Here is a 12,589-nt window from a genome sequence, read left to right as displayed (position 1 = left end):
CTTCTACTGATAACTACTGAGCAGTACTTTATATGACCCATGAGCTTCTACTGATAACTACTGAGCAGTGCTTTATATGACCCATGACTTCTACTGATAACTACTGAGCAGTACTTTATATGACCCATGAGCTTCTACTGATAACTACTGAGCAGTACTTTATATGACCCATGAGCTTCTACTGATAACTACTGAGCAGTACTTTATATAACCCATGACTTCTACTGATAACTACTGAGCAGTACTTTATATGACCCATGACTTCTACTGATAACTACTGAGCAGTACTTTATATGACCCATGACTTCTACTGATAACTACTGAGCAGTACTTTATATGACCCATGACTTCTACTGATAACTACTGAGCAGTACTTTATATGACCCATGAGGAGTGTGTTGTTCAGCTACGACATAGAGAAAGAAGCCCCTTCACAGAATATTGGTCCACCTTTCTGAGCAGCATCAGGAACAGTGACAGTGTTCCCTTTTGTCCATGGCCAATTGGAGATAGAAAGTGTTCACATGCACCAAAATAAAGATCAACAACCCCCCACCCCCTGCCAACTTTGAAAAACAAACTTTGCCAGCTGATAACTCTGACCATGTCTCTGATCCCACAGAAGTCAGCTGATAACTCTGACCATGTCTCTGATCCCACAGAAGTCAGCTGATAACTCTGACCATGTCTCTGATCCCACAGAAGTCAGCTGATAACTCTGACCATGTCTCTGATCCCACAGAAGTCAGCTGATAACTCTGACCATGTCTCTGATCCCACAGAAGTCAGCTGATAACTCTGACCATATCTCTGATCCCACAGAAGTCAGCTGATAACTCTGACCTCTGATCCCTCAGAAGTCAGCTGATAACTCTCACCATGTCTCTGATCCCTCAGAAGTCAGCTGATAACTCTGACCATGTCTCTGATCCCTCAGAAGTCAGCTGATAACTCTGACCATGTCTCTGATCCCACAGAAGTCAGCTGATAACTCTGACCATATCTCTGATCCCACAGAAGTCAGCTGATAACTCTGACCATATCTCTGATCCCACAGAAGTCAGCTGATAACTCTGACCATATCTCTGATCCCTCAGAAGTCAGCTGATAACTCTGACCATGTCTCTGATCCCTCAGAAGTCAGCTGATAACTCTGACCATATCTCTGATCCCTCAGAAGTCAGCTGATAACTCTGACCATGTCTCTGATCCCTCAGAAGTCAGCTGATAACTCTGACCATGTCTCTGATCCCTCAGAAGTCAGCCGATAACTCTGACCATATCTCTGATCCCACAGAAGTCCTTTAAAAAACACCCAGCCCCAATGTTGCTGCACAATAGGTGCAAATCCCAGTTTGGCCCACTTAGCCCCTACAGGTTGTTGCCCAAAAACAGACCACTTGAGGCTCTGATGGTGTCCCCTGGTCCCTGCACAGGGCCCCTGTCGGCTCCTGTCTGCCTCCTGCCCTGTGTTGCATTTGGCTGGTTGGCCCCCATGACTGGCCTCACCGCCTCGCTCCCCCTCGACACAAGGCATTTAAGACTTTTTCACAACAAATGCTTCGCTCGCCCTCCTGGTCCCTGTCCAGCAACCTGGCTGTTTAAGTGTTTGAGAGCTCAGTGAAGCATGACGACAAGTTCAGTCGGCCTCACGCCTGGAGATGGTCAGAGGGATAGAGGGGCGGTAGACCCATGAGGGCAGGAGAGAGAACGAGTAGAAGTACACAAAATGCTTCACCAACAGCTGAGCCCAGGTCTCTGGCTCTCTCTAAAGAGGATGAGGAATAGACTAGGCTATAATGCCCCCTGGGTAGGCCATATCCATCAGAGTGGAAGATCTCTGCATACATCAGCTACATATAAAGCCCCATGCACCCCCCCCCCCCCCCCCCCCCAACCCAGCCTGAGGGGCATTTGGAGAACGTGGTTCACCATCTGAGTCCAGGCTCCAGTATGGGTGCTTCGCCTTGACCGAAATGCATCCTGGGAAGCCCTTGGGCTCTAAGCGCTGTCTGTGACAAAGAGCTGTGGGAGCTTGGAAGTCTGGCAGTCTGTCTGGGGCAGGCCACTAGCCTAGTGCACAGAGAGATCTACATGCAGAGAGTCCCTCAGGTGAAAGCCAACAGCTGTGTTCGACCTTCGCTGAAAAAGCAGTGGAAAGCAATGTACAGAATACAGTGCAGCGATGGAGTTAGTGAAAGGGACATTTTAGCCCTTGTCTCTTTCCACTAGACAATAATAACAGAGATACAGTAGGGACTTTCTGAGATTTCTCCCCATGTTAGCCGTGTCATGGTTTTCAAAACACAAAGTCAGGTCATTCAGATGCAGTATCCCTGGGTGGGCACTATCAATCTACGTGCTATGTGCTAAAAGATATTTTCTATGGATCAACTCTGTTCTTCATTGAGCAGTACCTAATTAAAAGGAAGTAAAAGATTGTGAAAATCTAACTTTAAATCTTCACATCTTAACTGTGATTTTTTCCCCCTCAACTCCCATAATTACATTGTTGTATGCAAATTAATATTGATGCTGTCACACGATAGGACAAGATGGATTCTCCATCTATTTTGCATGGAGTGGTGACTGTACAGAATCTGTACGCTGCTTGGTTCATCACTTTTTGTCTTTACAGTCAGCTTAGCAACACACATCTTTAGTTTCCTTTTATTTTTGTGTTTCTTGTACCTCCTTCAGTCTATATTAAAGAGCATGGTGCAGGTTAGAGACCACTTTGCATTAATATGTGGGACCTTTATGTAGAGTTCTCAACGGTCCTAAAAAATCTAACCCGACCCAACCCAACCCGCCGAGACACGGACCGAGCTCAACTCACCTGCCATTGTAACATCGATTCTATGTGACAGGACTGAGTGTGCTATGTCATAGAACACTCAGTCCGCGACCGACTCAGCCTGACCAAAAAAAAGCAGTTATTAGACCTACCTAGGACATAAAAAGTGTGCAATTAATATCGGTGCGACAAAAGGTGTGTGTGTGTGTGTTACTGTCGTAACAGTTTTTCAGCCTCCATGCTATGTTGTTGGACGGTATGCTTATTCCTTTTCGGGCTCTCTCTCCTGCATCTCCGCTGCTGAGTGCGTAATTACGCAGCACACTGAGAGCCGCACTGAGCGATGTCACTCTCTTTCAAGTGGACTTTTGTTCCACCAGCACACATTTTCGTTATCAGCTTTTGTAATTCGTTTCTAGTAATTTATATACATTAAATCCGACCAATTTTAGTCCAATCATTCATTAGAGAATTCCTATCCGTTTTTTTTTTGCCAGCATTCGTCATTTACCCCCTTCTCATTCCCTGCAGCAGCATCCAGTCCACCGCCAGACACGATTCCTCCCATAGGCTGCTGACTGCGCAATAGCTCAGCAAGCAAGAGATAATAATGATTAATAACAACGAATAACTACATTTAACATATTAAGAAGATAATTAATTCTTATTTGACTCAAATATGAGCACCGTGCAGCAGTCTCTGCGCTCTGTGTGTAAATAGCGTATTATAGTCCTAAATATATATATTTTTTTTTCAGCCCGTGCTCGGCCCGACCCGGCCAATTAAGATAAAATCTCAGCCCGTGCCGACCCAAACCCGTCGGACTGAGAAGGTCCCGACGGTGCCCGTCAGGTTCTGGGTGACTTTGAGAACTCTACTTTTATGTAGCAATTAGGATTCTCTTTTGTTTTTTTGTTTTATCCCCACACATAGCTGCATCTAGACTCGTTTTTGCAATGCAGCTGGCACTCGCACACGAAAACCCGCAAATCAAGCAATAACATCTTTGACGTTTTTAATAAACAATAAATGTTCCCTCGGATCATTACCTCCGTACGCCGAGCGTCTGTCCGTACGGCTCATCTGCCTGAGACCAGTCTAGAGCCGGGTTAGATGAGCTGAGATGGTCGGTCGGCTGTGCGGTCTCTGGTTCTCCAAAAATATATTTCCAAATAGGCGGTTTAAAATTTTTTTTTGCATATTTGAGGGGCGATTAGTTTCAGTACTAGTCACGTTTGACTAACTGAAACTATTAAAACGTCATAAATTTAACAAATTTAACACGAGAGGGAGGGGGTTGTGGGCACATTTACCACTGGTACAGGGTTGTGGCACGAGGCGAAGCCGAGTGCTATAAACCCTGTACCAGTGGTAAATGTGCCCACAACCCCCGACCTCGAGTGTTAAATTTGTTTTCTACAACAGCTACCAAATAATATAAAAAATACACAATTGTAACATCCAATTCATTTATTTATAATCATTACTGGTTTCAGAATACATTTATCCTTCCGCCACAGAATATAGTTCCATACACAAGATCAATGATTGCACTAAACATTTAGTTGCCTTTGAGCCAAAAAACAACTAACCTATTCCTTAACGGGATTCACAGTTATTGATACATTGCCTGTAAAAGTACAGTTATTTAAACAGTTATCTAAAGCAGCCCGTTTTGGTGGTGGTGTGTTGATATCTGGTGACGGCAGAGGGCGTTTGTTTGTTTGACAGTCCCAGGTTCGGGGTCCGGGCGCTAGTCCGACCTCCCGCTAGTCCGACCTCCCGCTAGTAACTCAAGCTCAGCCAGTTCTCTCTCCCCAATTTCACCATGTCGTTCTTTGTTCACTTCACCTTCATCTTCATCTAACCACTGCTCAAAACTCAATCCACCCAGTAAATCAAACGTTACTACGAAATCGGACATTTCCTTGTGTTAGAGATCGGCCATTTCCTTGTTGAAGATTTGCAGACTGTGGGCGGAGTCAGCACAGGGAACGGAGTCAGCATCAGGGAGCGGAGTGATACTGCGGTTGGAGCCGAACTGTAGATTGTTGGTGTATTTACCACTGTTGCTAGCCAATCAGAATCCAGTATTCACTCATGCCGTTGTAGAATGCCATATTAACCATAGATAGAGCCCAAGCTAGACAGTTGCCTTGGGGGGGAAAATGCGATTTCCCCCCGATTCTTCTGCTTACTTTAGTGCCGAAACCGAAATGCATTCTGGGCAGTGTTGAATTATCGTACCAGAGGGTCAATGATTATTGTTGGAGGTAAATTATCGTACAAATACGATAATTATCGTACGTCTGGTGTTTTGGAAAGTTTTCTTCTGTACACATTGACTGTATATTATTACAGTAAGTACAGTAGCCTGAGTGACGTCACAGGTGTTATCTGCCCAGATGCCGTTTTTTTTTGTGCATGTGCATAATAATGCCTTGAGAATCTTGAGTCCTAACTGTAAAAATAAATAAATAAATAACCTGCACCACGCTCTTTAACCTTCCTTTTTCACCTCCTCTCTCCTCCTGTAGCTCACTGCCACTCTGGAGCTGCCTGGCAGCGGGGAGGTGTTTGAGGATGGGGAAAATCCTTCCAGCAGTCCCTCTTCAGAGAGCGGCTTCACAGACTTTGTCCAGTACCAGGCGGATGGCTCCGAGGAGCCAGAGCAGACCCACCACCCCTCCCTGAAGACGGACCGTCGCTCCTCAGGCCCGTCTCAGACCAAGACTTTGGACAAGCCGGTGATGCAGTGCTGCCTGGAGCACTTCCAGCAGTTTCTCTCCCGTCTCATCACCCTGTATATTGTCCCCGGGCAGGCGGACAGGCCTGGTGGCGAGAAAGGGGAGGTGGTGCATTCGGGGGCTGTGGTTTCAGAGGGAACCCAGCAGAATGGATGTGTGGAGCAGACGGAGTCGTGCTCAGGTCCTGGGTCGGGGATGGGCCAGAGCGAGTGCATTCCTGCCTTCACTGCTGCCTGCCAGCTCTTCCTAGAGTGCTCCAGCTTCCCTGTGTACATCGCTGAGGGAAACCTCAAGTCTTCGCCCACACAGGAAGAGCAGAATGGTAAGACCCAAAAGCCAGTTTCAGTTGATTCCTCTCAACCTGTATACGCAATACGCAATATTTACACTTGGCATTATCGCCTGTTAGCGTGAAATGCTCCCACACTGGGCTGCGTTTTGCTCTTTTGTTGCTAACACTAGCAGGCGCGCTCATCTTGCTATTGTTGCTCTTTGGTCTCTCAGTCTGTTTGTTTCCCGAATCTCAGTCCACCGATCATGTGACTACTTCCTCACGTGACCGCTCCTTCTATTGTTTGAGTGAGGTATGCCCTCTGCTGGACTGGTGGAATAACACAGTGTAAGCTCTGGACATTGAGGTGATACATACAACCATGGATCTACCTATATTATACAACGTCGGTCAAAACAGTTAATTAATTTTAATCGGTTACATTCTTAACGGCAGTTAACCGACTACCGGTTAATCATTAACATCCCTAATACAGGTAAATGCAAAGAACAGAAAGAGCAACCATGAATTAATGAAGCCAAGTAGTATGGCTGTGTAAGCATGCAAGACAGAAATGTAAAAGACAACAGTACAGTGCTAAGATCTAGAAATGTGTTAGAGTTGTAAAAGGTATGATTTTTTTTTTGCATGTAATACTTATATCTGCCCTCCATTCAGACAATGAGCAGATGCGTCCGTCGGTGTGGCTGCAGACGCTGATGGATGCCTGCTGTCTGACTGGTGACTTCAGCCTGCAGGGCGTGGCCATCTCCCTGCTCATGGACCTGGTGGGACTCACTCAGTCAGTCACCATGGTGACCGCCGAGAGTGTGGCGTCCGGTGGGCTGGGCGGCTCAGACTCCGCCCAGACCATGAGCCCCAGCCAGGGGAGAGTGTCTGTCGTCATCAGGCCACCGCTCACTCAGGGAATGCTGAAGTACATTGCCGACAAGACAGACTTCTTCAAGGTAGAGATCTCCTATCAAGTTAAAATAATTTAGTTTGAGTATATTATACACTAAATAATGTTTTTTTAATCACCTTTTTTTCCCTTTTTATTGTTGTACTCCTATCAGCTTGTAGGCCATGCAATATTTTGCAGTGGCATGAGAATAATAATAATAACCTAGGGTACACCTCTTACTTGTGACTGCCAAAAGCTTTAGCCTGGGTATGCAACATTAACATTAGCTCAAGTTCTATTGCTTTAATCGACACAATGTGATGATCGTCCCTGCTTTAAGAGGCAGGGAAGATAGCATAAGGCATGCGTTAAGGCGTGCAAACCGGGGGGTAAGCGATAGCGCCTATACGACGATAGGGCCCCTTATGCCTACCCCACACTACAGGATAATTTGCAAGATTATGGCCAAGATTCCCCCCTCCCGATTTTCTCGGGGGTGCTCCCGATTTGAAGCGCGTCAGGCAGATAATCTTCCCAAATGATCCTGTAGTGTGTGGGGTTCAAAGATTCACAATCGGTAAGACTGCCTCTTCCCGATTGTGAATCGGGCATATCTAACATGTTAGATATTTACAACCCGACAGGCGATTGCATCTTGAGCAGAGCCAGTAGTAGCTGCGTTTCCATTACAGTTTTTCGCAAAATAATCTGGTCCGCGTCCGCTCGCAGCCCCGCACAGAAACAAAGAACGAGGAAATTGTCATCGAGGTGAAATACCCGTGCGTCTTTGAACGGGACGGAAAACTAAATGCTATACTGCAAAGCATGTAGCCTACAACAAGCGCTTAGGTCTCAGCTTCCCGCATCGGCGAGTGTCCGCACGGAAAAGTGAGTCAAATCAGCAGACGCGCCCCTCCACAAGACACCTGTGCAGACGGTTTTCGCCTGGCCGTGCACAGTAGGCCTACACCCCGAATGGACGCGGCTGTCCGCGCAAATATTAGTTAAACAAATCCTTTCAGTGCAAATGCATTATAAAAACAAAAAATAAAATTTGTTTAGAAAACGAAATGACACTACTACACCCGGTGCGCACACTGAATAGGCATTTTAAAAGTTAACGTCGAGCCCTGCTTCCAAGGTGAATCTTCGGCATAATCTTCTAGTGTGTGGGGTTGCGTTTGAACAGACGCGATTGTGTGTGTGTCCCAAGATTGAAATGTTAAAAAATCGGCTCTCTCTGTCCTGTAGTGTGTGGGCTCTCAAGATTTTTATAATCTTCAAGGATTTGAAAATCCTGTAGTGTGGGGTAGGCATTATCGTGAGAAGAGTGAATTTGTGCATAAATGATCGTTGCTGACCATTTTTTACTGCCATTTCCGCATCACCTTATATCATCTTGAAAAGGAAAACCAGCCATTTTGAAAAGATATACATACGTTTGATAAATCACAACTTTGTTTTATGCCTGTTAGGCCTAATCAAAACATATACACATACTTTATAAATGAGACCAAATTAATGCATTTAGAAAGAGTTAATAGGCTATCTCATTGTTTTTATTTCTCATCAGTAAAACAATATACACATTTTAAAAGACTAAGGAAGAAATTCTGCAGATTGATTTGGTGACCCAATTAAAATCTCCTGCGACCCACCCACCTGTGGGTCCCGACCCAGTCTTTGGGGAAACACTGTTCTAGACTGTTTTTATGGAATAAGAAGTCTATGATTTCTACTTTAGGCTAGTAGTGATACAGCTCTTTTCCAAATCTAGTTTGTAATCTTGTGCCTAGAGTGTGGCTCTGATCCTGTGGGACCAGCTGAGTGAAGGGACCCCCCAGCACCACCAGCGCAGCGTGGAGCTTTTCTATCAACTCCACAACCTGGTGCCCTCCTCCGGTATCTGTGAGGATGTCATCAGCCAACAACTCATGCACAGGGACAAGGTCAGCACAGTACTCACAGGACACACATCCACAAACACACCAACCAACAACCTCACCCACTCAGCCAGTCAGTCAGTCACTCAGCCAGCCAGCCACTCAGTCAGTCAGTCACTCAGCCAGCCAGCCACTCAGTCAGTCAGTCAGTCACTCAGCCAGCCAGCCACTCAGCCAGCCAGCCACTCAGCCAGTCAGTCACTCAGCCAGACAGCCACTCAGTCAGTCAGTCACTCAGCCAGCCAGCCACTCAGTCAGTCAGTCACTCAGCCAGCCAGCCACTCAGTCAGCCAGTCACTCAGCCAGCCAGCCACTCAGTCAGTCACTCAGCCAGCCAGCCACTCAGTCAGCCAGCCACTCAGTCAGCCAGCCAGTCAGTCAGTCACTCAGCCAGCCAGTCACTCAGCCAGCCAGCCACTCAGACAGTCAGTCACTCAGCCAGCCAGCCACTCAGTCAGTCAGTCACTCAGCCAGCCAGCCACTCAGCCAGCCAGCCACTCAGTCAGTCACTCAGCCAGCCAGCCACTCAGTCAGTCAGTCACTCAGCCAGCCAGCCACTCAGTCAGTCAGTCACTCAGCCAGCCAGCCACTCAGTCAGTCAGTCACTCAGCCAGTCACTCAGTCAGTCACTCAGCCAGCCAGCCACTCAGTCAGTCAGTCACTCAGCCAGCCAGTCACTCAGCCAGTCAGCCACTCAGTCAGCCAGCCACTCAGTCAGCCAGAAATGTCATGAATTCCAATGTTCTTTCAGAGAATTCGACTGGAGGCCCATGTGAAGTTCTCTGTGCTGTGGCATTTGACAAGAGATTTGAACATCACCAAGTCTTCTCCTTTCAACCGCACATTTGACAGGTAGGTTTGTACCTCAGTGTTTCATATTTCAACGTCACTTCATATATTTCTGCGGCTCTGTCATTATGCTCCTTAAATCTATAATACACTCTTCTTTTTGCACTATGGTGTTACAGGTGCCGTTCCTAATTCTCTGTCCTTGTTAATTGTCCTTTGTTCTCTCTCTCTCTCTCTCCTCTTCCCCTTCCCCTCATCCTCCAGGTCTCTTTTCATCATGCTAGACAGTCTGAGTTACTGGGATCCATCTGCTAGTGCTGTGGGCCGGGCCTGGCTCAACCAGGTCCTACAGAGACATGACATTGCCCGAGTCCTGGAGCCCCTCCTCCTGCTCTTGCTCCACCCCAAGACCCACCGGGTCTCCATCCAGAGGGTCCAAGCCCAGCGCCACTGGGCGCAGGCCTTTCCCAACCCACCAGAACAGGATCAATCAGAACCCATCTATGCAAGGGACTCTGGCTTCTCAGATAGTGAGCATTGGCCTTTTTTTTATACTTTATTGCATGTTTTCAAAATAAACGTTCACAAAGTGTTTTCTATTACCAATGAGTTCCTTAACTTAGAAAATGAGCCCAGCCGCGTCTCTCTGCGTTCACCCATTGCAAAGATATTGCAGGATTTTCATGCTTGTCACGGGTTATACTTTCCCGGCAAATTGAGCGGATGTGACGTTCTGCACGTTCACGAGCCTGCCTCGTCTTGTCCTCATGGCTCCGGCGGAAATACCAACGAAGAAGACGGCTAACAGGAAGTGGCTAACTGTCGCTAGCTGCAAACGACAACAACACAGACTCCAGAAAAAAGTCCACACAAAATAAATAAATATTTATCTAGTGAAGCCCATCTGGCCAGACAGCAGCAATGTGACCGACATCGGGGGGAAACTAGGGACTGTGTCGGGACTGTGTTTTTCGGTTCATGGAGGGACCTTGCTGCTTGTAGCTGCTGTAATGTGGTTTTGACCAGATAACGTTAGCTGCTTGCTAATGGATTTACCACCTGGTCAGAAACTCCACTAACATTACCGTCTCTTGTGTGAAGTAATGCAACAGTCGCAAATATGCTTAACGTTACTACCGTTATGCTTATGGTCATGGAACATTATTTTTTGACTGCAGTTAGCTGCGGTGGTGAGACTGCCTATTATAATGTTAGCTTGATGCTATACGCGGCTAACTAATAGATTTAAGCAATATCACACGAGAGGGAGTGCTGTTGTTGGCTAATATCGGCACTGCTGTGATTCGGTCGTAGGCACGAGGCCGCAGGCCAAGCGCCGAAGATAATCACAGCAGTGACGATATTAGACAACAACACCACAACCTCGAGTGTGATATTGCTTTTATACAACAGTTCTATTAAACAAAGCTGATTAAAAAAAATTACAAAAAGCTGAGAAAATTTATGATTTCTCTATTTATTCCTCCGCCAACAAAAATAGTCCCCTCAGCTTTCTGCTTTGCCGAAAATGTAGCCTAATCAGCCTAATTAACTGCAGGCTGTCTACTTTACTACTGTCTACTCTACAGCTGTGAAGCGTTTTGTTGATTAGGGCAGCTGTGAAGCGGAGTGCGGTCCATGTTGGTACAGTTCCCGTACCAGGTGGTGAAGCAGCCAGTCAGCAGGCTTTCAATGGTGCCTCTGTAGAAGTCCCTAAGGATTTCTGACCTTAGCCCAAATTTCTTCAGCGCCTGAGTCCGTGTAGTCGCTGTTGGGCCTTTTTGACAACAGTGGCGGTGTGGCCGGCCCACGTCAGGTCCTGGTGGATATTGACTCCCAGGTACTTGAAGCTGTCCACCCTTTCCACCACTGTGCCCCCTCCTGTAGTCTACAATGATCTCCTTGGTCTTGGAGACGTTCAGAGAGAGGTGGTTGTCCTGGCACCATTGTTCCAGGGCCCCCACCTCCTCTCTGTAGGCCGTCTCGTCGCCCCCCGAGATCAGCCCCACGACTGCTGTGTCGTCTGCAAACTTCACGATGGTGTTCGAAGTTTGAGTCGCCACGCAGTCGTGGGTGTAGAGGTTGTACCAGAAGGGGCTGGAGACGCACCCCTGGGGCGCTCCTATGCTGATGGTCAGTGGGGAGGAGGTGAGGTTGCCCACCCTCACCACCTGGCGGCGATCTGTCAGGAAATCCAGGATCCAGTCGCACATTGCTGTGTTTAGTCCCAGATCCTTGAGCTTGCTTACCAGCCTGGAGGTAAATTGTGGACATTTATTCATTCCCACTTATTAGACACTATTTCTGATGGTAAAATTATGGTAAAAAGCAAAACACAGAATTCAGAAAAATTCAAAGGGAAAAAAACAGAATTTGGGATTTGTTGCTTTTTTCTCTGTTGTACCGTATTCGTACCGAACCGTGACTTTTGTGTACTGTGACAACGGAAACTATGATGAAAAATGTTTGTCGACTACCTTTTTCCCAAAGACTAAAATGAGACTAAAATGCTCAAACTTTTAGTTTCTTTGACTAAGACGAGACTAAAATACTCAAACTTTTAGTTTCTTTGACTAAGACGAGACTAAAATACTCAAACTTTTAGTTTCTTTGACTAAGACGAGACTAAAATACTCAAACTTTTAGTTTCTTTGACTAAGACGAGACTAAAATACTCAAACTTTTAGTTTCTTTGACTAAGACGAGACTAAAATACTCAAACTTTTAGTTTCTTTGACTAAGACGAGACTAAAATGCTCAAACTTTTAGTTTCTTTGACTAAGACGAGACTAAAATACTCAAACTTTTAGTTTCTTTGACTAAGACGAGACTAAAATGCTCAAACTTTTAGTTTCTTTGACTAAGACGAGACTAAAATACTCAAACTTTTAGTTTCTTTGACTAAGACGAGACTAAAATACTCAAACTTTTAGTTTCTTTGACTAAGACGAGACTAAAATGCTCAAACTTTTAGTTTCTTTGACTAAGACGAGACTAAAATACTCAAACTTTTAGTTTCTTTGACTAAGACGAGACTAAAATACTCAAACTTTTAGTTTCTTTGACTAAGACGAGACTAAAATACTCAAACTTTTAGTTTCTTTGACTAAGACGAGACTAAAATACTCAAACTTTTA

General features: G+C 46.0%; 1 protein-coding gene across 1 annotated transcript in view; it reads left to right on the top strand.

The window, feature by feature from the left end:
* Positions 1-764: 764 nt before the first annotated feature.
* dop1a (DOP1 leucine zipper like protein A) overlaps positions 765-12,589 on the top strand; it is a gene marked incomplete at its 5' end in the record, with an annotated part of 48,026 nt that continues 36,201 nt past the window's right edge. The window contains 7 exons of the mRNA XM_083646464.1: positions 765-784; positions 898-979; positions 5,336-5,867; positions 6,495-6,784; positions 8,517-8,669; positions 9,415-9,515; positions 9,717-9,982. Coding sequence (XP_083502590.1) covers positions 765-784; positions 898-979; positions 5,336-5,867; positions 6,495-6,784; positions 8,517-8,669; positions 9,415-9,515; positions 9,717-9,982 — 1,444 coding nt within the window. The remainder of the gene's footprint in view (positions 785-897; positions 980-5,335; positions 5,868-6,494; positions 6,785-8,516; positions 8,670-9,414; positions 9,516-9,716; positions 9,983-12,589) is intronic.

This window comes from Poromitra crassiceps, assembly GCF_964638095.1.
Source record: "Poromitra crassiceps genome assembly, chromosome: 1".
Classification (NCBI taxonomy): Eukaryota; Metazoa; Chordata; class Actinopteri; order Beryciformes; family Melamphaidae; genus Poromitra; species Poromitra crassiceps.
Note: the sequence above shows the minus strand (reverse complement) of the source record. Positions and strands in the feature narration are given on the sequence as shown.